Raw genomic sequence first — 26,214 nt, 5'->3', positions numbered from 1 at the left:
ATGAAAAATAGGAATAGCAAACAGAACTGCCAGGAGCTAGAACACTGTTGGTGAATCAGTAGAACTGTAGAGAAGTGATACATAGAGCAAAAATCAGCAATAGTTAGAGATTCAGGATACCTTTTTTTGCCCTTTTCAGTTCTAGGAAAGCAAGGGAATAAGTTGTTCTTGTGACATCTTGCAAGTGAAGCAAAGCTGCTTCACTTGGTTCCCTCCTGCACTAGTGGAAGGATGCAGTGTCCTGCCTGCCAGCAGTAGTTATGCAAGGGCAGGATGAGGTATGCTGGCATCGGAGGGGAGTGGAGCAGCTTGCTGAAAACACATGCTTGCCCATCTGCTAGCCAGCACAGTATCTGTGTTGTTGCAAAGGCTGGAATACAAATGTGCTCAGAGAAAAAGACACCTAAAAATAGATATCTGCAGTGTAGCAACTCCATTTCAGCCTCAGCTCATCATGTGGATTCTCTTTAGGGTCAATGAGGGAAAACCAGGTAGTTCTAGGATACCCAGTCATCATATCTATTTTAGACCTTTACCTTGAGGTGAGGTGAAGAGCATCCTAGAAGTCCTGGTCTCCGCAGTCTCTAAAGGCAGCCTGGACAACTGACTTGAGATTAGGACTGGTGAGTCCCCACTCTGGTACTGAATTCCCTTCCAGCAAGACTTGCCAAACTTCACCTCCAGCTGGCTGGCCATGAGCATGCCCTCCTGAGCCACATCTTTGGTTTTGCAGGCAGAGTTCTTTCTTGCTTCTTAGAGGTGCTCATGGTGGTGGGTCAGTGCCAGGACATGTCCTTCCAGAAGCATTTGGGTGCTGTCCTGGATATCTCTTCACAGTTCTCCTCCTAACAACCTTTTCTTCTCCCATTTCATTTCTACAGGCGAGTTTATACCGAGGTGGCTACAGCCGATTTGCCCCCTACTGAAGTGACGTGAGCCCCCTGCAAGCGGGACAGCCCCCCCAGTTCATGAGGCCTGGCTATTGCAATATTTACTAGTAGAGGAACTCTATAGCAAGTCGAGGAGGAAAAACAAAAAAAAAACAAAAGAGAAAATACTTTTTTATACCTCACTATGTTCTTCAAATATGTATTTTTTTTCCTTTAAATTTCTGCCTTTAATTGTTTTGTTCCAAAGATTGTGCTTTTTTTTTTTTGTTTGTTTGTTTGTTTTTTGTTTTCATTTTTGGGGTTTTTTTAACTGTGGTAAAAATAATGCATTTCCGTGTCTGTATGTTGGTGCATAGCTTATCCTACCAATCACGGAAAAGGCGATTAGCGATAAGGAAAGCTGTTAGAAGCTGATATCATGCAATTAATCAGGAACACGCAGACAGAGTTACTTCCCTGGGTCTGGTACATGGTGCCTGTGAGACAGGAGGACGTGAGGGAGAAGTCTCCACCTGCCGTGTTTCTGGTCTGCAGAAGGAAGCACTCTTTGGCTGTGGCTGGGACCTGAATGCTGGTGGGAAATAGTAATTTACATTTGGAAATGGGGGAAATGCAGAGACTTTCTTTGTTTCTATCACCATCTGACGCTCACAGGTTTGTGACAGTTTCAGCAGTGTCAGAACTTTAGACTTCGCAAGAGAAGAGTCCCTCAACCTACCCAAAGACTTCAGCTGTTACCTGCTCTATAGGGGACAAGACTTTGAAAGGAGTTTTTGATAAGGATGATCTTTTCCCTACACACAGAACTTTTACTCACTGATTTTTGTCTGCTGCAGGTGGCTGTAATTGTCATAGTTTTCATTCCTCCTTTTGAAGATCTTTCTCTTTTGCTGTCCCTTTCCACCCCTTCATTCCTCAAGGAGTGGCAGATGCAGTGCAGGATCATGCAGAGTACTTCTGTTGTGGACAGCAAGTGATTAAACGTGGGGAGGTGAAGCACCTGCAACCTTGCAGAGGAAGAAAGCGAGCAGAAGAGTCGAGCGTGGCACATGCTCTGAGGCTCAGCCTGCAGGGGCTCTGCTGCTGCTCATCCTGGGCTGCCTAGGTGCTTCTGCAAGTAATCTATTTCAAATAACGTGAGTGAGGAAAAGCCAGTCACGCATAAGCTGCTCGAGGTGAAGGACAAGCTTGTGGGTTTGTGTGGGGGAAGAGGATCTTTTATATCTAAATGTGATCCTGAAGTAGTTTTGTATCGCAGAAGCAGTTCATGCAAGCTCTGAATTCATAGGAACTTCTTACCACAAGCTATTTCAGGCCCTTCCATAGCTGCATTGGAGCCCCTGGGTTTGTTTGCCCAGCTTCTCACAAAAAGTTGTGCACCTGGTCTGCTGAGTCCATATAGACACTACATATTAGAAGACTTGGAAGGATAGAAACTATTTAGTTGAGAGGTCCACGCCTCCCAAGACCATTTCCCTTCTGCTCTCACAGACAGAGAATTCGCTGTGTTTCAAAGACAGCACACTTAGATGACTGTGAGCTGTGATGTGATGTGGAGTTGCTGCTCTCCAGATCTCCCTGTTCAGCTGCTGGCTCGTGGAGTGCTCCCAGTAAACCCAGTGGTCAGAGGCAGGCTCTAATTGCATGCTGGAGAGATGCAGAAGTGTGATTGTACCGGGCTGCCTTGACTCCATGCATTGCTGCTGGGGTGGGCCCCTGCCCTCAGAAGGGCAGCTCAGAGTATGGATTTGTTGGCGGAGCCTCTCCAGCTCCTGTCGAACACCTGCTTTTCCATCCACCACTGATACAGAATAGGAAAATTCCTGCATTTAACACTAAGCAACATCGGCAAGCAGAGGTCTCGCTCCTGGGGAAGTGTCCTGGTCCAGCCACACATTTTTTGCTCTTCCCCAGTGATACATAGAGCCTCTCTGTGCACAGCAGAATGGAGGCATCTCAAATGGGAAGAATGGGGACACCATTAGTTAAGCTAGAGACCCTGAAGCTATTGATTTTTCTGGAGGAATTGCTAGATAAAGGGGACACCAAACTGCCAGCCTGTTGGCCACCTTTTCTTTTCCTGGTTTTATTGTTGGTTTTTTACTTTTTTTTTTTCCCCAAGCCAAAGTTTGGTTTGTTATTGTTATGACAATTTTTTTGTTGTTTGTATATAAATACTTTAGCTTGAAAATAGAGAGGGGGAGAACAGGGTGTTGGGGCTTTCACAAAATCTAGGAAATGAGGGAGACTCGGCATGTTTGGGGGTCTTTACTGCCTGAGTTGGGGTAGAAGAGGGGGGACGTGTGGTAGAGATAGTCATATTCAAGGGGAGTTCTTTCCACTGCAGAGCAGCCAGGAGACTTGTGGAGCTGGGATGCATCAAAAGCCTCTACTGGACTTGTTCTCCCCACTGTGGGTGGAGGGCCTGAGTGAGGCCATCCCTTCCCTTGCTGCAGGCAGTTCCTCAGGCTGTGAGCCCAGGAGCCTCTGCAGAGCCCCTGGGGCAGCTGCTCCCCCACTGCCCCTCTCCCACATTCAGTTCAGCTGGTTCTGACTGCGGCTCCCCAAAAGCCAGGTTCTCCCACCCTGAGTGCCCTCCCCTGCCCTGGCAGTGCCACCTGCAATGCCCCCCTGCCACTTGGCCTCCCTGGGAGTGGGGAGGCCAGCCCCATTTCTGCCTCCTGGCAGAGTCTATGCATGGCAGCTTCAGCCCGCCCAAGGATATGAGGAATGTGAGGGGGTTTAGTGCAGAAGCACCCAAACTTTGGGGGGCCGTGCTCCCCCCATCTCCGAGTAATATGTGTTCTAAGACCTTCCAGCCTGATTCCTCCTGTATCCCAGCTTGGCCTGCTCTGGTCCCTCCCTGCCGGGCTTCTCTGGTGCATTAAGCAGCCGGGGTCTCTGTGGCTCCATAGTTAATGCTGCAGGATCCCCTGAGGGGGCTTGCTGATGGCCTGGCTCCCTGCTCCCAGCACTGAGCTGCAGAGGGGACACCGGGACACTTGCATGGCTGGGGGCCAGAGGTAGCTCACTGGTTCCAGGTGTTCCAAAGCACCAGACCTCCCAAAAACTTGCATGGCAAGGTTTCTTGAGTGAGTGTTGTGTGTGACAGGAGAGCTCTTCAGCCTTTCTTCTGTGCTGGTGAACAGCTCCAGTTTCACTCTGATGTGTTGTGAACTGGCTAGAGATGCTTTCAGATTAGCCAAGGTGTGGCTATATCCAGCTTTCTGAAGAAGTGAGGACAAAGCCTATATCTCCCTATGCAAAATTAATTACGTTTAATAAATTGAACTGGGTCCTGGCTTATTAGAATGATGGCAGCTAGTGCTTGTCCGTGCGATGGGTCTGCAGTCACAGGTCCCTTGCAAAGCAGGGTTTGGCTTTCTGAGGGAAACTGCACAGGCAGCCTGGCAAATAGCTTGCTATTTGTCACCTTCTAGTCTGGTGGCATCTGGGATTCCTCTTGATGCAGAGAAAAAAAAGTATCTTTAACTGTAGCTGCTTGTGCTGTCTTGCAATAGGTCCAGCCAGCACACGATGATACCCAGATGAAGTTTTGGTTTGAAGAGTTGGTTTATTTAATGTGCTGGTCTGTATTTCCTTGCAGTTACAGTTGTGCTGGTATAAAGTAACTACTACTGGCATAGCATATTCTCTGCTGGGAATAAGTTATATTGGTGCCCAGCACGTTGGCAAACTGTTCTGTGCCCGTGTATGGGAGGCTGCACTGTTGTAGGTGAGTTAGCTTTTCTAAGAAAAGCCATGACAGGACCTGGAGGCAATGGGGAGCTCGGTATGAGCCTACTGTAGCCAGCTTTTCCCAGGTTAAGCAGTTAGGTGGGTCCTGGGTCATGAGTTCAGATAGACAAAGCCATGTTTAAAGATAGCTATGGCTTGGCTGTTCCAGTGCCTGAGAGGGAGCAGATTTGCCCAGTGAGGAGCACTGGCTCTGGAGTCTGAGACCTGTGTTTCAGACAGGGCTCTGTCAGTGACCCCTCAAGGGTCCCTGTGGGGCAGTCATGTTGCTACTTTAGACTTTGCTTCCCTGTCCCTAAAGTGAAGTTGAAGTTTATCCCTGTTCTTACCTGTTCTTGAGATCCATGGATGTGAAGTGTACAGCGAGAGCTGAGGAGGGATTTCTGAGTAGCTGGTTTGAGTGCTGGTTGTGGAACGGTTAATGAAGCCATTTCCCTGTCTGAAGAGAGACACTGGCTGCTGGGCTTTCAATTCCAGCACCCAGAGCTCTCTCAGTGGGGAATACAAAGCAGAGCCTCTCAGTTCTACCCATGTTTTTCCCCAGCCCATCCCTATCTGTATCTTCCCATCCTAGCCACGAAGATGGAGGCAAGTGGAAAACAGGTTTGGGGAGCACTTAGGAATTTAATAAAGGGAAACCCAAACAACAGCTTTGGGGAGTGCTTTTACTGAATCTAGCTCCAAAGGGAAAGCACACAGACAGCCTGGCAGAGGACCTGCTGCCTGTGACCCTCCAGCCTGGCAGGGTGGGGGAATGCTGTCCTTGGTGTAGAGGGGTGATTTTTAAAGTGTTTTACCTGTTTGCACTGTTTTAAAATAGGAGGGTGGGGGGAGAACCAACCTAGTGAACAAGATGAACATCCAATGTAAACTTCTTTGTGTTTTTATTTTTGACATGCTCTTGGATAATGTCAAACATTTTGTAGTATACACCAGTGAGACTTGATTCTTTGTTGCATAAAACACTATTTTTGGTGATGTTAATGTCTGAAAAGCCTGTTCCCTGCATCCCCACCTTACTGATTGCCCTCTCCACCCTCCAACCCCAGTAAACTTCTCTTCTACAATGAAAACTCCAGTCAACAAGGCAAGCAGGAGTCTGATAGCCAGTGTGAAATGGGGCCCTTTGCAAGTAGGCTGTGGGATTTGTGCCTGGTGTGCTTTGCTCCAGCCAGGAGCTGTCAGGAGAGCCCCCATCCCTCTGCAGTGCCTGCACCAGTGGCAGCCTGAACGGGACTCAGCATGGCCGAGTCCTGTCTCTGTTGCCACTGCTGACCCTGGACGACAGCTTCTTGCTGGGGCTGCCAGTTCTGCCTGTGGCTGTCCTGTTGGGGCCATGGGCTGCAGCTGGCCCAGGCTTGTGCAGGTGACCAGCTTCCCACGCTGCCTCTCAACTTGTGATAGAGCAGGAATGCATCAGCCAAAATCCTTGCCTGATTTCACCAGGAGATTGCTGGTGTCTAAAGCCGTCCATCAAGATATTCATTTGGCTGGCAGTCAGAGTCAGTAAAATGCCTGTTAATCTTAGGAATGTTTTTTCTTTTTAAATTTTTGTTGATGCTCTGAAGTGGGTCAATAAACGTCTTGCCAGATTCCCAGTTCTCTGCTGGTGGAGAGGCTTGTTGCTTCCCTGAGGAGTAAATTCCTTACAGAAATCAGGCCTCCCACATTAGTAGTCTCAGTTCTGGTCATATTTTTCTATTTTTTTCTGTTCACAGTATTTTGCGTGTGCGAGTGTTGTAGTTTTGGCAGCTCAATTTGGCTGCATTATCAAGTGACAAAATCATCCTCTTTCACCCTAGGGGATATGACTTCGTTTTGTTTTATTTCCTTGGGTTTTCCTGTTTGTTTGTTTGTTTGGGGTTTTTGTTAGGCTTTGTTTGGTTTTTGGTTTGTTTGGTTTTTTTTATATGATAAATCCTGCTTGTAAATAGCTGGAGCTAAAACCTGGGGCTGATAGCATATGAGAATCAGGGCTATAGAGTGATACAGAGCTGGTGGAGTATTTTACTGACCTCACAGGCTGATCTCTTTGAGACTTGGAGATTTTCAGTGCGAGGCTGAGATGCCACAGCACCTCCAATGGCAGCAACAGACTTGCCCCTTGTCGCAGTCTCCCCAGCACCTCCCATTCCAGGTACCCCGGGGAGCAGGGCGTGTCCCGAGGGGATGCGTTCCCTTCCCCTGGATCATTTCCTAGGACGCCCGAGCCGCTTGCCCAGGGTCCCATTTCCCTGCTGACTCTGGAGAAGCAGTATCTGCATCCCAGGGCTTTGTGACAGCCTTTAACTTCCCGCCCTCCCTCGTTAAGTATCATATTGTATAGTAGCTTTCAGACCATACAGTATTCATTGGGTTATTCCTATTATTATCAAGTAGCTGGAATTGTGAAGGTTGGAGTAGTTAGATCTTTAGCTTTTATTCCTTTTTTTTGTATTACTATCCATGTGTATAAATTATTGATCATGTTGCTGGCTTTTATAAACTCTAAGCAAGGGGGGAAACCCTTCCTAACCCTTTGCAAATGGTAATGAAGCACTGTTTTTAAATAAAAGAGAGAAACACCAGTCTGCTGGCTCCCCTGTGTTGTTTGTTTTTCAGCACATCTGGATGGATTTCGCTGGTGCATTGCCCTGGCAGGTAAAATGCAAAGAAGGGAAGCTGTGTGAAGAACGAGCCGGGAGCTTGGATCTTGTTAGCAGTGATAAAGGGCCTTGGCAACTCACGCTGGCAAAATCCCAGCCCCATCTGTTCCTATACCAACCTCAGAAAATCCACACCTTTCCCTGCCATTCTTTCCCATTGCTTGTTATTAGCAGAGAAGGGCCAATTGTTTGGTATTTGATAAGAAGCTTTTTTAATTTTTTTTTTTTGTCTTCAAGCCTAGTTGGTGTTTGAGCCTGTTAATGTGGAAGGAGAGACAACCATTTCAAATTACATATCTGCATCTCCTTTAGTGCCTGTGTGGCCAACCTTGCTCTGTCTGTGTTAGCACAGGTGTAATAGTTAACACACACCGCTGGAAGCTGGGGTTCCTCTGTCAGTGTAAATTTCCTCTGGGAGTTTGGACATGTCTTTTAATTACTGCCCCTGTTGTCCTGTCTGTAAAAAGAGCATTGCTGCAGACAAGCAGAAATTCATTCACATTCCACATAGTACTTACAAATCCTCCAGTGAAAGATGTCATGCAAATATAGATCTGTGTAATCAGGTGCCTTTAAAACTGAAATGATCCTAAAAATAGCAAATAATAAATCCCTGTGGCTAATTGAAAGTGATTATTGAAACAATAACTGAGCAAAATTACACAGCCAAATATGCCTAGTACAGTTGAGGCTGGTGCTTTAATTGCCTTTGGAAATGCAAGGTACCAGGAACAAAAAAGGGTGGGATAAGGTGTGTGCCTGGGCAGTAGGATTGTCGATTATGATGCAGGAAGGTGTGCTAGCTCCTTAAGTATTCCTTCCCAGTATTTACCAAGGATACGTTCCTGTCAGATGATCCTCATTTCATTCTAACAATAACTCAAGAGGATGTTCAACAGTGACTGCTAAAATTAGATGCTTGGAAATCAGGGCTGAATAATGGTTGAAGAAAAGCTGGTTAAGGGATTCTGCATCAGTGGAAATGGGAAAGGTCTTGAAAGAAAGCTCCGCGGTGCTGGGAGAAGGTATTGCAGAGGCAGGCTTCAGAGGCACAGGAAAGGAGCTCTAGGTCTTCCAGCCTACCCTTGTTTCACAGCAAAGCTGTAAAATGGCTGATCCTGGAATTTACTAATTAGTCAAAGTAATTTGTAATTCACTAATTAGTAAATGTGTTGTAATATTCAGCATTGCTCAACATGCTTTATCAGAAGCAGAGCTCACCAAAGGAAGCAGAGGTTCTTTAAATGCACTGCAAGCTGGTTGAGGAAGCAAACACGGCTGATTTAATGCATCCCCCTTCCTATAAGCTGTAAATAATTGTAATAAGGAATAGACAAATCACATTAGTCACAGCTGATCGTGGGCCATGGTGCTTGTTTCTGTGTGTGTAGGTAGCATCACCTGAGTGACAGTGCCCCTGTCACCAGGAAGGACCTGGGCAGAGGGTTTGGCAATAGCCCTGGCGTGGGCTCTGTACCAGGGGGCTTGGTACAGGTCCACCAGCGTGGCTGCCAAGTGAGAACCTCAGTGCCACACAGCTGTGCCTGTCTGCTGCAGGGTGGGATGGAGTCAGTAAATGGTAACATTTGCTGGAAAGCATTTGGATCATATTGAAATGATTTATGAATTCAAACTGAACTAGCAGAAGAGCTCAAGGGTGAGGTTAGTGTGACAGCTAAGGCTGCATCTTAGGCTGGCACTGATGAGCTGCATCAGGAGATTTGACCCAAAAGCTGAGGAAGAAGTCCTGATCCCTGTGCCAGTAGCAAAGCTGACTTGTCAGGATTTTGCCACTGGACTTCTATTGACTGTACTGGCTCAGAGATAGCAGCCTGAGCATCCCTTTGATAGGAGAGCTTAGCTTAGGAGCTGGTGTGGGAGGAAGAGTTATTTGCATGCCCTCTTTCTGTCTTTATGCAGAAATTTGCAAAGTTGTAGAATAATTTGGTTGGAAGAGATTTGTGGAGGCCATCTAGTGCTATATCTTGCTCAAAGGTCAGTCAAGGTACAGTTCATGTAACTGTAGCATCTTCTGTGTGAGTTCAGAGGGGAAATGCATTCTGCAGTGCCAACAACCTCAGTGTCCTGGGAGGTGAGAGGTGACCCCTGCTCTGCTGTGTGCTGCAGCTGTTTCCTGCCCTGTGCAGCCGGGCTTGCTTGTTGCTTGCAGCTGTTTCACTGGGGTGTGGAGAAGAAAAACTGCAACGTGCTTAACTTTGATTTAGACAAGATGTATTTTTTGTGATTGCTCTCAGTTTGCCTGAAACGCAATCATTTCTGGCATAGCATATCCAGTGCTGGCTCCTGCTGCTTCCAGCATGGTTTGAGGGCTGGAACTGGGTGGGGGAAGAGAAGGGAAACAGGAAAACAACTGTGAGAGCTCATCTGTTACTTGTCAGGAAGGATAATTGATTGCTTTCTAGAAGCACCTCCCAAGGAACAGAGAGCTGGCTTTCTGTGTCTTTCCTGCCAATTGGTGTAACATTCCCAAGCACACGGCAGGTGAAGCCAGGCAACTCCAACTGTAGCTGTGGGTTAAGAAATGCCAAATACTAATCCAGGACCTTCCAGTGACTTGCATTATCCAGCCCTATTGCTGACTTCACTGGAGATGGACCATCCTCTGTCCTGGGTGCTCTCTGTCCACCTTGGCCTTGCACTGACCCTTTGACTCAAACCTGGAACCCTTGAGTGCTGCTTCTCTTCCCTTTGCTTTTCCCCACAAACCAGTTCCTTGCCCACAGAGCCAGCCTGAGCGTGCCAAGCCCAGCATTCCCCCATTCCACCTGCAGCAGAGGAGAAAGCTCCTGGCTTGTGTGAGCCCCATAACCAGGGAAGCAATGAGAATACTAGAGCTGAAAGTATACTGGAGGGTTTTTGTTTCTGGCAAGAGGCAGTCATCTCCTGCAGGTCTCTCTCAGTGCAGCAGGGACTGTCTGGCTCCTGAGATGCAGTGGCCACCAGCCCATGACCAGACTCTAGGAGTCAGCCTTCCCACTTGGAGAAGCCTTGCCATGCTTGGCCCCTTTCCTGCTGCAGCACACTGATGCCAGAGTGCCAAGGAGGAGGTGCACAGAGCCGGCACTGGGAGCAGCTGTCCCAGTTTGTGGAAACTTTCTTGCCTTTTTAAGGACATGCAGAGTGCTGTGCTCTAACTTTAGCACAAAGGTATGGTTGACTTGGCTTCTTTTATTAATGGATGAGTATAAATATATCTGCTCTTGGTGCCTGTCTTGTTCTTCCATGTGTAAACACTGAGCTCTGTCCCAGCTCCTTTTGATGATAAATTCCTTGTCTTTTGAATCACAAATCACCTTTTTGTGTGTCAGGAGGAAGCGTCAAAGCCCAAAGTCACTTTGTTTTTTATAGCACCAGCGCTCTCCAGCTGAACTCCGCTCAGACATCGCTGATTTCACGGAGCTCTGCAACAACAGCAGATCTGGCGTGTTTACGGTCTTGCTGAAGTAGCCTTTGAGCTCCTCTGGAGCCCTGCTGCCACAGAGCACCGCAGTCCTCTCTTATTTTTGCAAGGATGTCTCCCGTCCTTCCCGGCGGGAGGCTGGGAAACCTCACTTCCTGCTCAAAACACCAGGGCCTTTCTTTTTCGGTCAGTGCTTCTGAGTTCTGCTGCTTCTGCTCCCCGAGAAGCGCTTCTCCAGAAATAGCTCCTTGCTCCTGGCCCAGAGTGGCTCACGTGGGCGCGACGCCACCGGCTGTCCCCCCGCTCTCCCCCTGTGGATGCCTCTGCCCACAGCACAAGGGGCTGGGGAGGGATTTTGGCTCGCCCCAGTGTGAATGTGGGTGTGCTGCCTGCCCTGCTGGTCCCACTCAGCTGCAGGGCTTGAAGGTGAGACAGGAAAAGGGAGAATTGGTGCCATCCATGCAAAGCTTTGCACAGGGGTGTTGTGGAGGGCTGATTGAAAAGTTTGGGGACAAAATGAAGAAGTCAGAATTGGGGAAAAGCTGGAGTGTGCTGAACTTGCACAGTGGCCTTGAGGGTGAGGGGTGAGCTGGCTTCAGAGCTGTCACCCAGGGGTAACACTTATTTCTTCTCTGGGGGTCTGCAGTGGGGTTTGTGGTAAAGGAACAGAAATGACCCGCTTGCTCCCCACTAACAGTGTGATGTGAGCAGCGCTGAGCTGAGAGCTGGTGCAGCCAGAGGTCTGGAGAGGTGAGTCTGACACGCTTCACGGGGTCAGATTGGGTGAGACAGCCTTGAAGCATTGGAGATGACAGCTGTGGTGAAGCCGACTCATCCCTGGTGTGGATCCAGGTCCTGCTGTGGTTGAGAGGGTCATTAGCTCTGGAGGGGAGGCAGGCAGAGCCCGGCTCAGCAGTTCGGGTCACTGAGCAACTGTGCAAAGTATCTCTTCAGCTCTGGGCTCTCAGATGGTTTTGACTTGAAAAGAGCAAATACCTGGAGTTACTGCAGTGTTGAGGGGAAAACCCCATTCCCAAAGGCTCCTTACATCAAATACCTCTTGCACTATGGATTTGGTACCTGTCAGCAGCAGCATGAGTAAGTACCGGGGCCTGTGCTGGCAAGTCACTGGCCCCCAGCGTTATCCATGAGCTGTGGGGACCATGAAAGGCCTCCTAACCATCAGCCAGTGTCCTCACACCAAAACTGGGCAGAAACCCCCTGCACAGAGCTAAGGGAGCTTGCTCTGGTTGTCCCCCCAAAGACCAGCATGCAGGCAGCAGCTGTAAGGCATCCCTAGTAGCAAGGAGGGTCCTAAATAACCCCAGGCATGGGATGCCAGGCCTCCTGATTTTCCTCTGGCTGATCCTGGAGCCTTCAAACTCTCAAGTATGTTGCATTGCACTGAGGAACTGTGCCTTCAAAACAAAGAATATGAAACTGAAGCCAAATAGCCCTCCAGAGGCTGAACACATTTGCGCCTGGCCAGAGCTGCCCAAATTGTGGGAGTGGTGACCATCAGTGGCTCCCAGCAATGGCCTGGGGTGCTTAGAGGCATGACAGCACCCTGAGAGGTATCTCAGGTGGGACATCCCAGCAGCTGCACAAAACTCACTGTGATTGGCAGGCCAGGTGTGATCTGGCACTGCAGGGGGAACTGGGCAGTTCTGTGCATTTAGAAAACTCAATACTCTGCAGCCCTGCCTGTCTCTGGCATGCCCTCATCATGCCCTGAAATGAAACATCTCGACAAAAACAAAGGGCTCCTTTGAGAAGCACCTTGGCTGAGCATCCCTCTCCCTGCTGGTGACTGATGGCACCAGGGACATGTACTGTGTGGCCATGGTACAGAGCCAGGAGCCACTTTGTCCCTGTGATGTAGCAGTGTCCAGCTCTACTTGGAGCTGTACAGATGCATGGTGAATTTAACTCTAGTTTCCTTTGGGAAAATGTGAAATACTGATCATCTTGTCCCTTTTTATGACTTCCTGTCCCCTTGCAGGGGATCTTCACAGCTAGGAGGCTCTAGAGGAAAAGGAGCATCCTTATAAGCATTGCCAAGGCTGAGATCTCAGCAATCCTGCATGTGCAGGAAGTGTGTCCTGAATAAGAGCTGGGTCTGGGTACAGTACATCTCTGATGTGACCCCTGGAGATTTTGCTCACCACGTGTATCCACGTCATTCCCTCCCTGCCACTGCAGCTCCATCGGTCTCCTGGGGCTGCATGTTTCTAGAACAGTTACCAGCACTGAGTCTGAGCATCTTTGCCCAAAATACAATGAGGGTTGCCAGGAGGAGAGAAGAGGCAGTGGATGAATCTTGTCTTTTCTGCCTTGCAAACAACCAGGTCCCAAGCTTTGAGCTCTGCTATGCTGCCCTGACTGATTGGCTTGGTGGTAGGTTGCTGCTCAGGGAGTGCTGCAGAACAGAAGTTGTCTTTTTCCAAATCCTTTGCTTCTACCTTCTGGAAGCCAAGAAATCCTCATGGAACAAAATCCTAACATGCTCAGAGGCATATTTCATGCCCAGAAATGTTTCTGACCTCAGTTTCACTCCAGGCATTGGGGAAAATACAAATGCTTTTAAAAGCTGCCATCTCATCTTCTAAGTCAGAGAAACCAAGAGCCATGAACGTGCCCAAAGGAATGACCCACGGGAACAGCAGGGCTTGAGCACAGAGGGTGATGCAAGGCAGAAAAGGCAGAAAGGCACATTTTGAATGGTACCTCAGTAGTCTGGCCATTTGGATAAAACTAAAAGGAGAACCAGGGCCAATAAAGCCAGGTCTAGCTGGCCTCCCAGGACTCAGCAGGGCTGTGAATACCCAGAGCTCTCTTACCCACCAGGGCAGTCAAGGCCATGACATTTCTGAGATTCCTCTACCCAGGACAGTTACTACTCCACTTCATTTTATAGTTTATTTTTCAGCACCTCTTTTCTTTGACTAGTGTTTCCACAAACAACTCAGAGAGGCTTCAGAGCTTGGGAGTTAGCAGCCCTCACCTCCCAAAGCCACAGCGAGGCGCCTGGGTCTGGGATATCCCAGGCACTTCCTGGCTCTCCATGTGCAGGAGGGCCATTTCCAGAGCCAGAGCTGTGCTGCAGTGCTGAGGGTCTATGGCCACACCAGGGACAGGACTGGCTTCTTCTCTCTCACCTTGCAGATGTCACTGACCAGTGAAGAGCAGCAAACCCAGGACCCAGTCTCAGACCCAGCCCACTGGTAGTCTGATTGTGCAGCTGCTTCCTGCAAAAAAACCAAGCTCCTGGGTGGGAAATCTGAAGGACCAAAGGATTGTCAGCATGGTGCTAATGCTAAAAATTGGGTCAAAGGCTTGACCAAAAGGTGAAGGGACCACACAGCCTGGCAAGGGTGATGGAGTAGCCCTGGCACTGGGGCCTCCTGGAGGGAACAGGAGGAAGTTTCATCTGTGAAGTTTCATCCCAAACCTCAGGCACGGGATAGCAGGGATGGCTCTTTGCCTTAGTGACAGCCAAGGGGAAGAGGCAGGAGGCTGGTGGGGAAGGACTGATGGGCTGTGTCCTCTGGGCAGGGCCATCACTTCCTTCTGCCCACAAGACCACTTTGCCTTCTGCTCTGCCCTGAGTTTGAAGAACCAGACTAGCACCTCAAGCTTGAAGTTGTCTTCATTAGTATTTGTGCACTAGGGAACAATTCTGCCAGGAGCCACATCATGTCCATGTTTTCACTGCCCTCACTGCAGCTGCTTGTATTTCTGATTTCAAAATACCTGGGTCATTAACATTGGGATGACCTGGTAGAGACCTTGCCTTCCTTAGCCAATGCATCCCCCAGGATGTGGGCACAGTCACTCAGGGATACTGTGTGAATTTCCTCATTTTTTCCTGTCCCAGAGCTACTGCCTTGAAGATTTTCCTTCTGCATCTAATCCCATAAATGCCCTGCTGGTTTCCCACATGTGAAGTGTGGGTAGTAAGGTCTCTCATACTTCTCCTCTCCAGGCTGCCCCGGGTCCTGGAGGTCCAGCTGCATCTCCCATGTGGGGCCATACCCACATCTGGTAATAACCCTCCACTCCTTTAGGGACCCAGCACAGCCTCCAGCCATCCACACCCATTTTGTGGGTGGTGTGTGGCTGTAGAGCTCCTGTTTCCCAATCCTGCTCACCAAAGTTGGACTCAGGTCTCCGTCCACTTCTGCTGCAAGCTCAGGGCTGCTCCAGGAGCACCAGGGTTTGAGCCAAAGCTTTGGGAAAAGGTTGATCTCCGAGTGTGCTCTGTGGGCTTGGAGCTGGAGGTGCTAAGCAGATGCAGCTCCTCCTGCATCTCTCTGCTCCTCAGCATGTCTGGGGTGTGGCTGCTTGGCTATGAGCTCCTCAGCACTTAAGGGTGAAAAGGCAACTTTTCCCACATTTCCTGGCTCCCACCTGCCAGCTGAATGTCACAATAATTTAGGTGTGGCAAAGGTAGCAAGAGTCACTGAGGTTCCACCGAGCATACCAAGAGCTGGAAGTTAGGCCATCTGCATAAGGGGACAGGAATTTCCCTTCGGTCTTCAGGAAATGTAGGGCCCATGCTGCAGTCCCAAAACTGGAGCAGCTGGATGAGCCCTGCCAGGGCAATGTTTGTGTGTTGCTCCAGTGCTGTTCACACAGGTTTACCACAGCAGCACCCTCAGAGGTGGGTGATGCAGTTCCAGTGCCTCCAGGTTCAGCTGCCATGAAATCACCCATGGCAGTTTACAGGAGACATTTGCCTGTGTGGGGATGTTTGTGCTTGGGGTCATGTCTATTTTTGCTTCTATGCCTTGTAGTTTTAAATTGGGTTTGATCGGCACACAATGCCTGCAGCATAGCTCCTTTCAGATCATCTGTCATGTCAGAAAATGGCTTTGAATATCTGTCTGCTCATTTCAAGCTAAATATTTACTCTGTAATTAGCTCATTTTGTTTCAAATGCTTTTTTTTTAAAAAAAATTTGAATGAAAAGTCAGTATTAAGTTGCCTAAGTGGGTGGGAATAAGCAGGTGGAAAGCAAAACAACTTCTGCAAAGCTAGTGTGGGTGTTTAGCCCTCACAAAATGTCCCTCTGTGTCTCTTTTCCCCCGTGTTCATCACTGTGAAAATCTGCTCTTACTGGTTTAAGTGCCAGGACATGCTGGGGATATTGCAGCTGTGTGCGTGGAGGTGAGGGAAAAGCCTTCAGCCCACGCTGTCCCCACCTGACAGCTCTCCTCGATGGTGTCCCTGGCTGGGCTCCTGTCCCTGGAGCCATCAATGCCCTGCCCCAGGATGCTGTCTGGGTCCTCCCAGGGTGCGTGCAATGCAGCTGTGATGTGGCAGTTCTTACCTGACACAGCCCCTGGTCCAAGGCACACCCCATGTGTGCTGTGCAGGCATGAAAAATGATGGAGAACTGAGGCAGATGTGGTTTCATGTTTTTCTGCTGCCAGAGTAGTAAAAGTCGTGCTCTTGCAGAGACAGAGGGCTCATGCAGTCACACGTGGGTGAAAACAGAAAGGAAGCAGCAAGTTGCTTACCTCACTGGGGCACTCAAAAAGCATTTGCTGATGTTGTAAATTTATTTCCAAGGTGGCAAACCCGTGGCTTCTGGTTCACCTGTGAGTTCAGAGGGAAGAAAAAAGAAAGAAAATATTTACATCAACCTCACTCAGGCTGAAAATATTTCTTCTGGGTTCCTGGCAAGCCAAAAGCCTCCTGACACCCTGGCATTGTGTTGCATCAGGGGTCTACACGGTTTGATGTTGTCTTCAGATGAAAACATAACATTTCCAAGCTCCCCTCCCAAGGCAGATCTCCTTCCTATCCACAGTATACTTCTGAACTCCTGCATGAGGGCAGGGAGCAAGACTCTGTGACACGGCTGCATCCTGGCTGCCTGAGGCTGCCCGGCTGGGGGAGCAGCAGATCCTGCTCCCCTGCACCAGGGCATTCAGATCAGCAGATGGAAGCTGCCTCTGGATTTCAAACTAGAAAGAAAGGTAAGAAAGGAGGATGAAGATTGAAATTTAAACCTGAAATATAACTTCAAAGGACACAACAGTTAAGCTGCTGGGGGAAACGTCTGAAGTTTAGGGACTTGATTTTGTGAGTGGCTGCAAATGTGAACTTCCCGCTGGACCTGAATTCAGTGGCAGGGGAACTCTGCCTCAGAGCACAACCTTACTTTTAATTACTTCTAGCTAAATCGGTATGAAGTAATTGTGTACTATTAAATTATCTCGCTCAACATAAGATAACCCTATTTTCATTCTTCTTATCCTGTATAAATAAGCCACATATCCACTGGCTGTTGTGTAAATAACCTCACTGCCTCACCCCTGCTAAGGGGTGGCCCTTCTCTTTCTGCTTCACCTTCTCACCTCTGATGCCTTTTGGCTATGTTGTCTCCTGTCACCATCCCTAAAGCCAAGTAAAAACATGCTGCTTGCAGTAGTCAGTTGTATTTTCTAAGCCCCTGCTTACACTGCTGTCTCATTGTATCTGCTCAGGTAGCCCTCTCTGAGCAGGGAGTGCTGAACAAGATGCTCTGATCCACTGCAGGAGCTGGGATTAGGTGCTGGCTCTTCACACTGTGTGTTTCTGCACATGCTGGACCATCATAAGCTGCTCTAAAAAGTTAACTGGGTACATGAGCTCATGAGCCCAGTCCTAGAGCTAAAATTTGGAAGTGAATGAATAAATTTTCTACTTACAATAGGCTGGCTTAGAATTCTAAAGTCAAGGAATGGATTGGGTTGGAAGGGACCTTAAAGATAATGGAGTTCCAGCTCCCCTGCCATGGGCAGAGATACCTGCCACTAGACCAGGTTACTCAGAGCTTCATCCAACCTGGCCTTGAACACTTCCAGGGATGTGGCATCCACAAGTTCTCTGGGCACTGTTCCAGTGCCTCACTCCCTCACAATAAGGAATTTTTCCTGATATCTAATCTAAACCTACTCTTTTAGTTTTAATCTATTCCCCCCATGTCACTATGAGCCCTTGCAAAAAGTTTCTCCCCATCTTACATGTAGGCTCCTTCAGGTACTGAAAGAACATTGTTAGGTCACCCTTGGCCTTCTCCACTCAAGGCTGACCAAACTCTAATCTCAGCCTTTCCTCATAGGAGAGGTGCTCCATCCCTTGCATCATCTTGGGGGCATCTCTCTCCTTTTAGCATTTCATTCCTCCCTGTCAATGTGCACCATCTTGCACAGCAGTGTGGATGCCCTGCAAGGCAGATCCTGAGGGTGTGCTGATAAATTTCCTTGGCCTCCCTGCCCAGTGCCCCCAGCTGGGATATGGGCCATTCTCACCACTGTGGTGAGCTCCCTGGCCACTGATCAGCCTTAGGGGCTCCTGTGATTTTGTGTCAATGCTGCTTTCCAGGGCAGCTTTGTGTGCAATGCCTGACACATTAATGCCAGCACACACATGTTTCAGAAGAAGTGCCCATGACCTTTTCCCTCAGGCAGAAAATCCCTCTCTGCAGAGAGAGCCAGTTAGCCTGCTTTGTTCTGGCAGCTGGAGGCTCATGGTGGCCAAGATATGCCATGCTTGGGGGTCCTGTGGTGATTTTGGTGATGTGGTTCATGTGGATCTCCTCTGAAGGCATTTCTCCAAGGTTTCAGGTTAGGAAAATGCCCCAGGAATGCTATGAGCTGTGTTACAGTTCTGCTGAATCACCAGCCAAAATCATCAGAATGTCTCTGGAAAGTTTCTGGACTTGGGAGCATAGGAATGCTATTTGTGGAGCTGGTGGGATGATCCCACAAGACAAGTCCTGCTGGTGCTCATGCTTTTCCAGCACCATCAAGCACTTCCAGCCATAGAGGCTTGCAGAGTGGCTATTTCCACATCACCGGGGTTTTCTGCTACTTCCTCACATTAAGCTTTGCCCTGCAGAAGCTCAGAGACTTCTAGGATCCTGTTGCTGGTAGCCATCAACATTTTTTTGGAAAATGGATTGAAAATCCCATGCCCCAGTGGAGCCTGCTCTAGGCTTGGAGTGTTGAGGCTGAGCAGAGCCCAGCAGGAATGGAATTTTCCATGTGTGCCCATGCAGGGTAGAGACCAGGGGTGCCACCTCTGAGTGATGAGCTGGGCAGGAGGGGGGCTGCCTGTGCTGGGGCTGGTGCAGGGGTGCCCTCCCAGCACAGCACAATGTGAGTGGGAGGACAGGGGAGCAGAAGATCTCGGTGTCTTTCCGATGGCAGCACGTCAGGCACCCACACGATGGGGCCTTTGGGCTCACCCCACACAAACAAGATGAAATACCAGTCATGTGGAGAAAGAGGAGGATGGGAAATACCGTGGAAAAGGGAATCTCCAGGAGAGGAAAACATTTCTGTTGGGAGAAGTGGAGCAAGGGGAATGGGCTCTTAGAGTTGCTAGGCTGGGAAGTGCTGTTTGCACAGAATCACGGTGGAGAGTGGCACCAACTCTCCCTCTTGTGGGCATTTCCCTCTGCTTTGTGTAGAGCCTGGTGGCAGCCCTGAACCTCTGCTGGCCTCATCCTAATGAGAGGGTTCATAACTCCTGCATTAAATACTCATGTGAATTAGGCCAAGAGGGGGTCCTGAGCTGCAGAGCCAGCACCTGGAGTGCCCTGGCATCATGCTTATCACTCACCAGGTGAGAGGCACAACTCTGTCTGCAAAATGACACACCAGAAAGCAGGACCCACGAGAAGGGAGCAGCAGATATGGAATCAATGACTTCCCACACTCAGTCCTTGCAGGTAAGACTGGCCAGGACTTCACTTTCCTGTTTTCCTCTCACTTTGTTGAAGTCAGTATTTTTAGTTTGTTTAAAAAACCAAACAAGTCAATTCCCATCTGAACTCCTCTCCTGTCCAAAGATTCTCTCTCAGCCCACACTGTGCTCACGGATGAGACATTTGTATTACACGTTTTTGACACAAAAGGTCTGCCTGTTTTGTCTGGTCTATCTGCAGTCCCATTTCTTTTCCTGACTTTTTGATCTGTGGTCCCAGTGTGGCCTTGTCTGTTTTTTGTTTATGACTTGGACCCTCTCTGCCCCAATAAGTAGGTGAGGCCCTGTATGTCTTTCTGTGGGGGCCAGTGTACCTCTCTCAGCTCCATGAGCAGCAGGTCTACAAGAGCAGCAGATAAATGCTGGCCTTTTGCTCAGGAGGATAATAAATCCAGTGCAATTTGGGCCTTGCTGTAAACTCATAGACAAGTCACAAAATTAGCACAGAAGCACAGAGAAGGAGTATGAATTCATTTGGAGCAGAGTGAAATTCACCACGTGGAGTGAAATCTCTGCTGCAGCTGATGGGGAAGGAAATAAAAGGACCGCAGGCTAAGAGAAGCAATTTCCAGACAGATGCTGCCACAGACCAGCTGGATCCGACCAGCTGTGCCACCAACACTGGAGCACTTAGCAGGAGGAGGAAGATCAAAAAATAAAACCGTGGTGTTTGGGGAACTCACAATTAAAAAGGCATGAGAGATGGGAGCCCTGCATATGCAGAGATCTTTGAGGGTAATGGAGCTTCATTTTTGTTGCTGGTTTGGGTTTTTATTTTGATGAGCATGCCTTAAAGCTGTTTGTGAATGGTTAGAAAGAGATTATCAGATTTTTTGTCTTTGTGTATTGGCTGATCTTCTGCAAAGTCACCAAATCAGCAGGTTGTTTTAAACGGTTTGACCTAGTAAGGCTGCAGCCATGTCTGAAGTATATTTTGGGGAGCATGTGTAAGAGGATTAACAAAAATTATGAAGAATTTTGCCTATGGCTGTTAAATGAAGCATGCAAATATAACCTTGGGAAGTCCTTTAGCCTCAAGCTGCTGTGATGGAATAGAGCTGTTCCTGCTTCTTGCACTTTCCCTGGCCCCCTGCCACTAGTGTTGTTGGGGGAAGAGGCTAGATGAGATAGTTGTCCATTAATCCTGTGTATGTAAGATGGTTAGAGGTGAGCTTTCCAAAGGTGCCCAGACTGGGACATGTGTATATGCAACCCAGACCCCAAAGAGCTGGAAGGGCTGGCCAGGCTGAGCATTTGGCAGGGATGCCATGTTACATCTGCACCACTGCCTAAGGAACCACTGGACTGGGATTCTCAGCAGAGGTGAAATCTTCCAGTATTTGTAATTTTTGTGCCAGTATCTTGCAGCCAGCAGCAAGCCCCACCACTGTGGTTGTCTTGCCAGCAGGACCCTGAAGCGGACAAGGTAAAAGATTTGTCTGCAAGCACAGCAAAGGAAACAACAGGGAAGAGATGCAGAACAGAGACCCTGCCCTAACTGAGTGGTAAGTGTTCTGTTCGGGTAGCCAGGCCACAGGTGCTCACTGCTGCACAGTGCTGATCTGCTTGAAGAAAACTGTGATTATTTTGCCAAGTATTTCTTATCAGAGGGATCAGTTTTCCTGCAGGAGTTCCCGGTAAAACCAGCAGAGCACAGAAAGCACTACTGGATTAGGGACTGCTTAAACTGGTGCTGCTTCTCAGAAGAGAAGGAGTCCTGGTTGTTCCTCTCCTCCCTAAGGGTGCACTTGGTGGTGGAACAATAATGCAAAATGAGACCTTGAACTTTGAAAAGGGCCAACTGCAGCTGGAAGCGAGAACCTGCTGGAGCTCATTAAAAGGCAAGTGTAAACATCAATAAAAATGAGGGGTAGATCTTGGCTTCCCCATGGGCTCTTATCTCACAGAAGCTCCATGCTTTGTGGATGAGAGGATGTTTTACAGGCAAAGGGAATGAAAACATGCCTTTTTTCTCTCTTTTCACCCCATGAAACTCAGGCAAAGGGAAACCCTAATCTGTATGTGCTGTCCCACAAGTGAGACAGTGCTGCCTGGGGTTTTGGAGGATGGCTCCACGGGTGTTCCTTCCACAAAGGATGCCTGCGTAAGTAGCTCTGCCTCCCCGTCCCCCCTGCCAGCATGTGTTGGTTGCCAGCTGTGTGACAAATCAGACCACAGAACTTATCTGGCTTCAAAATACACTCTCCAAAACATAAACAGATACTTCAAACTCAGACCAGTTTCTTAATCCAGTTCATTTGAAGCCCTCATAAAGAACTGCACAGGCATCATGGGGTGGGGGAGGATCTGCTGTCATTGCCTCCAAATCCAATTTAAACACATGCACAGCTTCATATTAAGTGCTGGTAGCTTGAGGGCCATTGCCTGCCCAGCAGATTGAGAAGGAAATTTGCAGCTGTATCACCCAATTTTACTATGTAGTGATGGGGTCTTCCACTCTGGTTTTGGGAGGCTGAGAGCCCCCACCTAAGCTGTACGCTGTGTGCTGAGGCCCAGTGCCTCCTCTTCCTCAAGGAGCAGCTCAGGCAGGAGGAATTATTTATTGTTGCTGGCTCCCTTCAGACTCTGGGCACGGCTGCTGGTGTGTCTGTAGGAGGGAGGGCTGCACTCAGGGCACTTGTTTGCACTGTGGCTCAGCTCTGTCACTGCTGAGGCTGCTCTCGCTCTGGCCTTGGCCATGCTGCAGTTGCTGCTGCCTTTGCACGCACATGGGTGAGCACCTCTCCAGCAGCACCCGGGAGCCTTGCAAGGCACCACCCATATACCCAAGGCACTGGGAAGAGGAGAATTAGGACATTCTCTGGCATGAGGCATGGAGTGGGGAGCGGCCACCCCTTCCAGCTGCCTGGATTTCATCTAACCCATCACTAAATCCCAGCCTCAGCCACGCTGTAAATGTCTCTGCTGCAGCTTGCTGTGGGTAACTCTGAGCTGCAGAGCTCAGGATGGCAGGCAGACACCCAATACTGAATGCAGGCTGATTGCTTGACCTTTACTGCCCATGTGTGTTTTTGTGGCCCTGCCTTTCTCAGTTGTCCTTCAGCAGGCTCTAGTTACAATATTTTATTGATGATGAGGGATGAGGGAGGAATTCCTCTCTTGCTTTAGTGTTTCAAAGGGTAGTACACAAATTCTTGAGTGTCAGTATGGTGTTACAAAGTCTAATCCACCTGAAGAGACTGCTGCATGCCACATCTCCCACTGACTCCTGGAGATCTCCAGGGTCCCACTGGTATAACCTGTGTTCTTACCTCTAAAAAATAATTTTCTTCTTTTGCTCCTGAGCAGGTGAGACTTTAAAATCCGCCTGTTGTTCTCTAATCATACTCTTCCTTTCTTAAAGCACACTCACAGTTTCCCACACAAAATCCTCAGTCCTTTTGTGCTCTGCATTTCCCAGTCCTTCAGAGAAGGTTTGCATCCCCAGAAAGAGCTGCTGCAGCCTCAGAGACAGCTTCAGTTTCTGTATTGTAGCCTAAATATTCTTGTCCTGGATTGCCCTTCTGCTTTCCCGCACATTCTGCTACTGAATGCAAGCACTGGTGTGCAAGAAGTGTCTTGTTTAGCTGAGATAAACGTTTTCCCCAGGTGCTGTGCAGAGTTAACACACATGGTGAGATGCCTCAGTAATTGCACAGGAGCTCTGGGTCATGCCTGTTTTATGTCTGATAGTCACCAAAGGCTGGCTGGATCCTGTGAGCACTGAAGTGAGGGTAAAGCTACCTCTGACTTTACAGCACAGGGCTTGATCCCAGAGAGAATCCATGGTAAGTATATAGCACAGCTCTGCAAACTCACAGCCCAAATCTTCTTGTCCTGATGCTGAAATCTTCTGCTCCTAGTCCTTCCTCTTCCTTTTAAGCAAGCAGGTCAGGTCACCTCTCAGCTGCTGAAATCCATCAGTGTACAGGAGCCCTGCCTGGAGGCATTGCTAAGAATAGTGTCTACGAACAAGGGGAAGAGAGGAGTGAGCCTGGAATGGGATTTGGCCACTGCCATCATCAGTTAGACTCCATCTCATTTCCTACAAGCGGTGGAGGCTACACAACACTCAGTTAAGGATGGTGCTTTTACATGACAGTCTTCTGCTTCTCAGAGTGCTGAAGTTAATGGCAGGGCTGCCCAAAAGCCAATGCTCTTGCCCTGCTGTAAGATCCATTACTGCATCCCTCACCTCTCCAGCTCAAGCTGCTGTGAGTGCAGGACTCTCACCTGTCTGTCTGCATAGACTGAGCTGCAGGCTCCTGAAACAAAGCACAAATGAGTCTCTTAGAAGAAGCTGTATTTCAGCAAAATGCCATAGAAACCACAGCTGCGTTACGGAGGGCCTTTTCCCTGGCATTATGCAAGAGGTAATTATGTAAGTTGTTGTTATATAATATTCCTGGCTTTTTTGGAGTGCCAGCCTCCCCCTGACCACAGCAGTGTGTATTACTTACGTCACGTCACTCTTTATACAACCCAGGCTCTCAGCAGAGCTGGGGCTGCTGTCATCACCGCTCCCAGCCATGGGACCCTTGGCTGCTCTCAGAGCTTTTTAAAAATTATGTTGTGGGGAAAAAAATAGCTCATTGAAAAGAAAAAGATTATTTGATCAAAATATCTGTTTGTTCCTCTGAGACATTTTGCTGTGTAAGCACACAAGATGGTTTGGGTTGTTTCTTGAGGAAAGACTGGATTTTGGAACATCTCTGTCTATTTCTTTCTGGAAAATTCATTTCACAAACGTACTTCAAATGAAAAAGAAATGTGTGATTTCTGCCAGTGCCTCTCTCTTGGGTGCCCATTTCCCCACTTGCAGCAGGTCTGGCTGCAGAGGAAACAGAGATAGATATTTGTTCTCTTAACCACCAAGGCAGTGTGGAGGACTGCTGAGCTCTTTAACATTCACTTTCCAGCCCAGGGTTGGATTTCTCTCTTCACAACACTGATACTCTAGGAAAAAAAATTGAATATGGCCAAAAAAACTTGGATCTGGTCCATCCCTGTGGCTGGTGTGTGTTCCTCTGTGTCCCCCAGCTCCACCTGGGCACTGAGCCCCATAGGAATAACGCCAAAACAGCGGGTGAAACTGTACCCAAGAGCCAATCCCTGCTCTTTCTCTGGTGTGTCTGTGGGCTCAAGTGAGTCACAGAATTTCCCATCAAAGAGGAGGACAAGTGGCATTTCTGTCCATGGAATTGTGGCATGTTCTAAATTAATAATACCTGTAGAAAGGTTTGCCAGCTGTAGATGGTGGAGCAAGGCAGGGGTGAGATTGCATCCACTGTTTTGCCAGAGATCACTCTTCACCTGCCTGCTGCTGTAAGGTCGGGATACCTTTCCCAAGCACCTTTGGGTAGCATTTTTGGGTAGAAACAAACCCCATGAAGTTTCTAGAACCGTATTTCTCCTCGCGGCAATACCCTGAGTCTCAGCTGTAGCTCCACTGCTGTCCCATGGGATATTCCCCTGTCCCCATGCCACCACTCCAGCCCCCTGCAATATCAAGGCTGCGGGGCAGGGGGGAAAGGCACAGCACCCCAAGTGGCCAAGGAATAACGATGTCTCTACATCCCGCACTGAAAACGAGCCCCTTACAGAAGCTCTGCACCCAGCGCTGCCTGCCTGCCCCGGGGTCACCCTCCTACCTCCGGAATGGGAGCGCTGCCTGCGCCGAGCCTCCTGGCCGCGGCAGGGCGGGACGTGCCCCGGTGCCCGCGGCTCGCTGTCCCGTGGCCACGAGGTGGCAGCAAGGCCTGGCCCACGGGGCCGGAGCCGCGGCCCCTCCGCGCCGGGCCGGGCCGGGCCGCGCTGCGGGCCCAGCAGCGGCCGGGCTGGGGAGGGTCTCCGGGTCAGCCAGGACACCGCACCCCGCTCCAGCAGCGGCTGCTCCTGCACCGCCGTCCGAGGCGCTTTGCAGTGGGGTGAAAGCGGCCGCACTGCGCCAGCAATGTGCCCAAAGCCTGGCCAAAAGCAGCCGAGGTCCATTGCTGCTGGTTCAGTGACAGCTTCAGGTGTGGGGGCAGAGACGCAGCCACGTGTGCCGGCACGGCCCCGGTGTAGGCAGAGCTGCTTGAAACAGGCTATTCAGTCACCTGGTACGTTTTAAAGGAGGCAGCCCCTGTGCTGGCTCTCTGTGCTTTGTGTTTATCCAGATGATTATGCAAGTGATAGATTTTGCCCCATGGGGAAGACAAGAGGACTGTAGATACTAAAATGTTGTGTCCTTTTCGTGGCTGCGGGGTTGAGGGGTGGTCTGGTGCACTATAAAGCTTCTAGTATTTCTGTAGACTATTTATTTAAGCTCCAGGGAGAAAAGCTTATGATTTCATTTCATTACTACTTTGCTTGCAGAAAAAAGCAATATGGAATCTCATACCCATTTTAAGTATTCTGACAATTTAATGTTAATGTCCATACCAGGACTTTTGGCTTCACAGCCCTGGGGAAAGCTGCAGAGAGTGAAGAGTCGACCGATTTCAAATGGAGTTATTACATCAACTGCGTAGTTCCAGCTTGGGGAATATACAGAGCTTGGTGCATGAGCAGCAGCCTCTCATGTACCAGGAGCACGTTTCTGTTGTGTCTGAAAGGTGTGTAAACCAGTAAGGTCAGTGTTCAGGATCCTGCCCAAGCCTGGAAGGATACAAATGCTTCATTACTGCTGTGAGCACATGGGCAGTGAGGCTGCAGATATGTAATCTCCCCTGTTTCAGCCCTGTGCTGTGGACAACTGCAC

The 26,214-nt window shown here is 49.1% G+C and overlaps 1 protein-coding gene and 1 long non-coding RNA gene across 17 annotated transcripts in view; one reads left to right on the top strand and one right to left on the bottom strand.

Moving 5' to 3' along the window:
* The window catches only part of RBFOX2 (RNA binding fox-1 homolog 2), a 170,484-nt gene extending 163,271 nt beyond the window's left edge, over window positions 1-7,213 (top strand). For all 15 annotated transcript variants that reach the window (XM_074539327.1, XM_074539325.1, XM_074539326.1 and 12 more), the window contains one exon: window positions 882-7,213. In XM_074539327.1, coding sequence (XP_074395428.1) covers window positions 882-926 — 45 coding nt within the window. In that variant the 3' untranslated portion in view covers window positions 927-7,213. The remainder of the gene's footprint in view (window positions 1-881) is intronic.
* LOC113459474 (uncharacterized) lies at window positions 5,195-25,563 on the bottom strand. Of its 2 annotated transcripts, none has more exons than XR_012579999.1 (4): window positions 25,124-25,563; window positions 22,745-23,737; window positions 16,235-16,313; window positions 5,195-13,960 (listed from the first exon to the last, which is right to left on the bottom strand). It is a non-coding gene; the product is annotated as an uncharacterized LOC113459474 (long non-coding RNA). The 2 variants fall into 2 exon arrangements; XR_012579998.1 differs by having other exon boundaries at window positions 5,195-11,690.
* Between the last annotated feature and the right edge of the window lie 651 nt (window positions 25,564-26,214).

The sequence above is a fragment of the Zonotrichia albicollis genome, chromosome 4 (assembly GCF_047830755.1).
Source record: "Zonotrichia albicollis isolate bZonAlb1 chromosome 4, bZonAlb1.hap1, whole genome shotgun sequence".
Classification (NCBI taxonomy): domain Eukaryota; kingdom Metazoa; phylum Chordata; class Aves; order Passeriformes; family Passerellidae; genus Zonotrichia; species Zonotrichia albicollis.
Note: the sequence above shows the minus strand (reverse complement) of the source record. Positions and strands in the feature narration are given on the sequence as shown.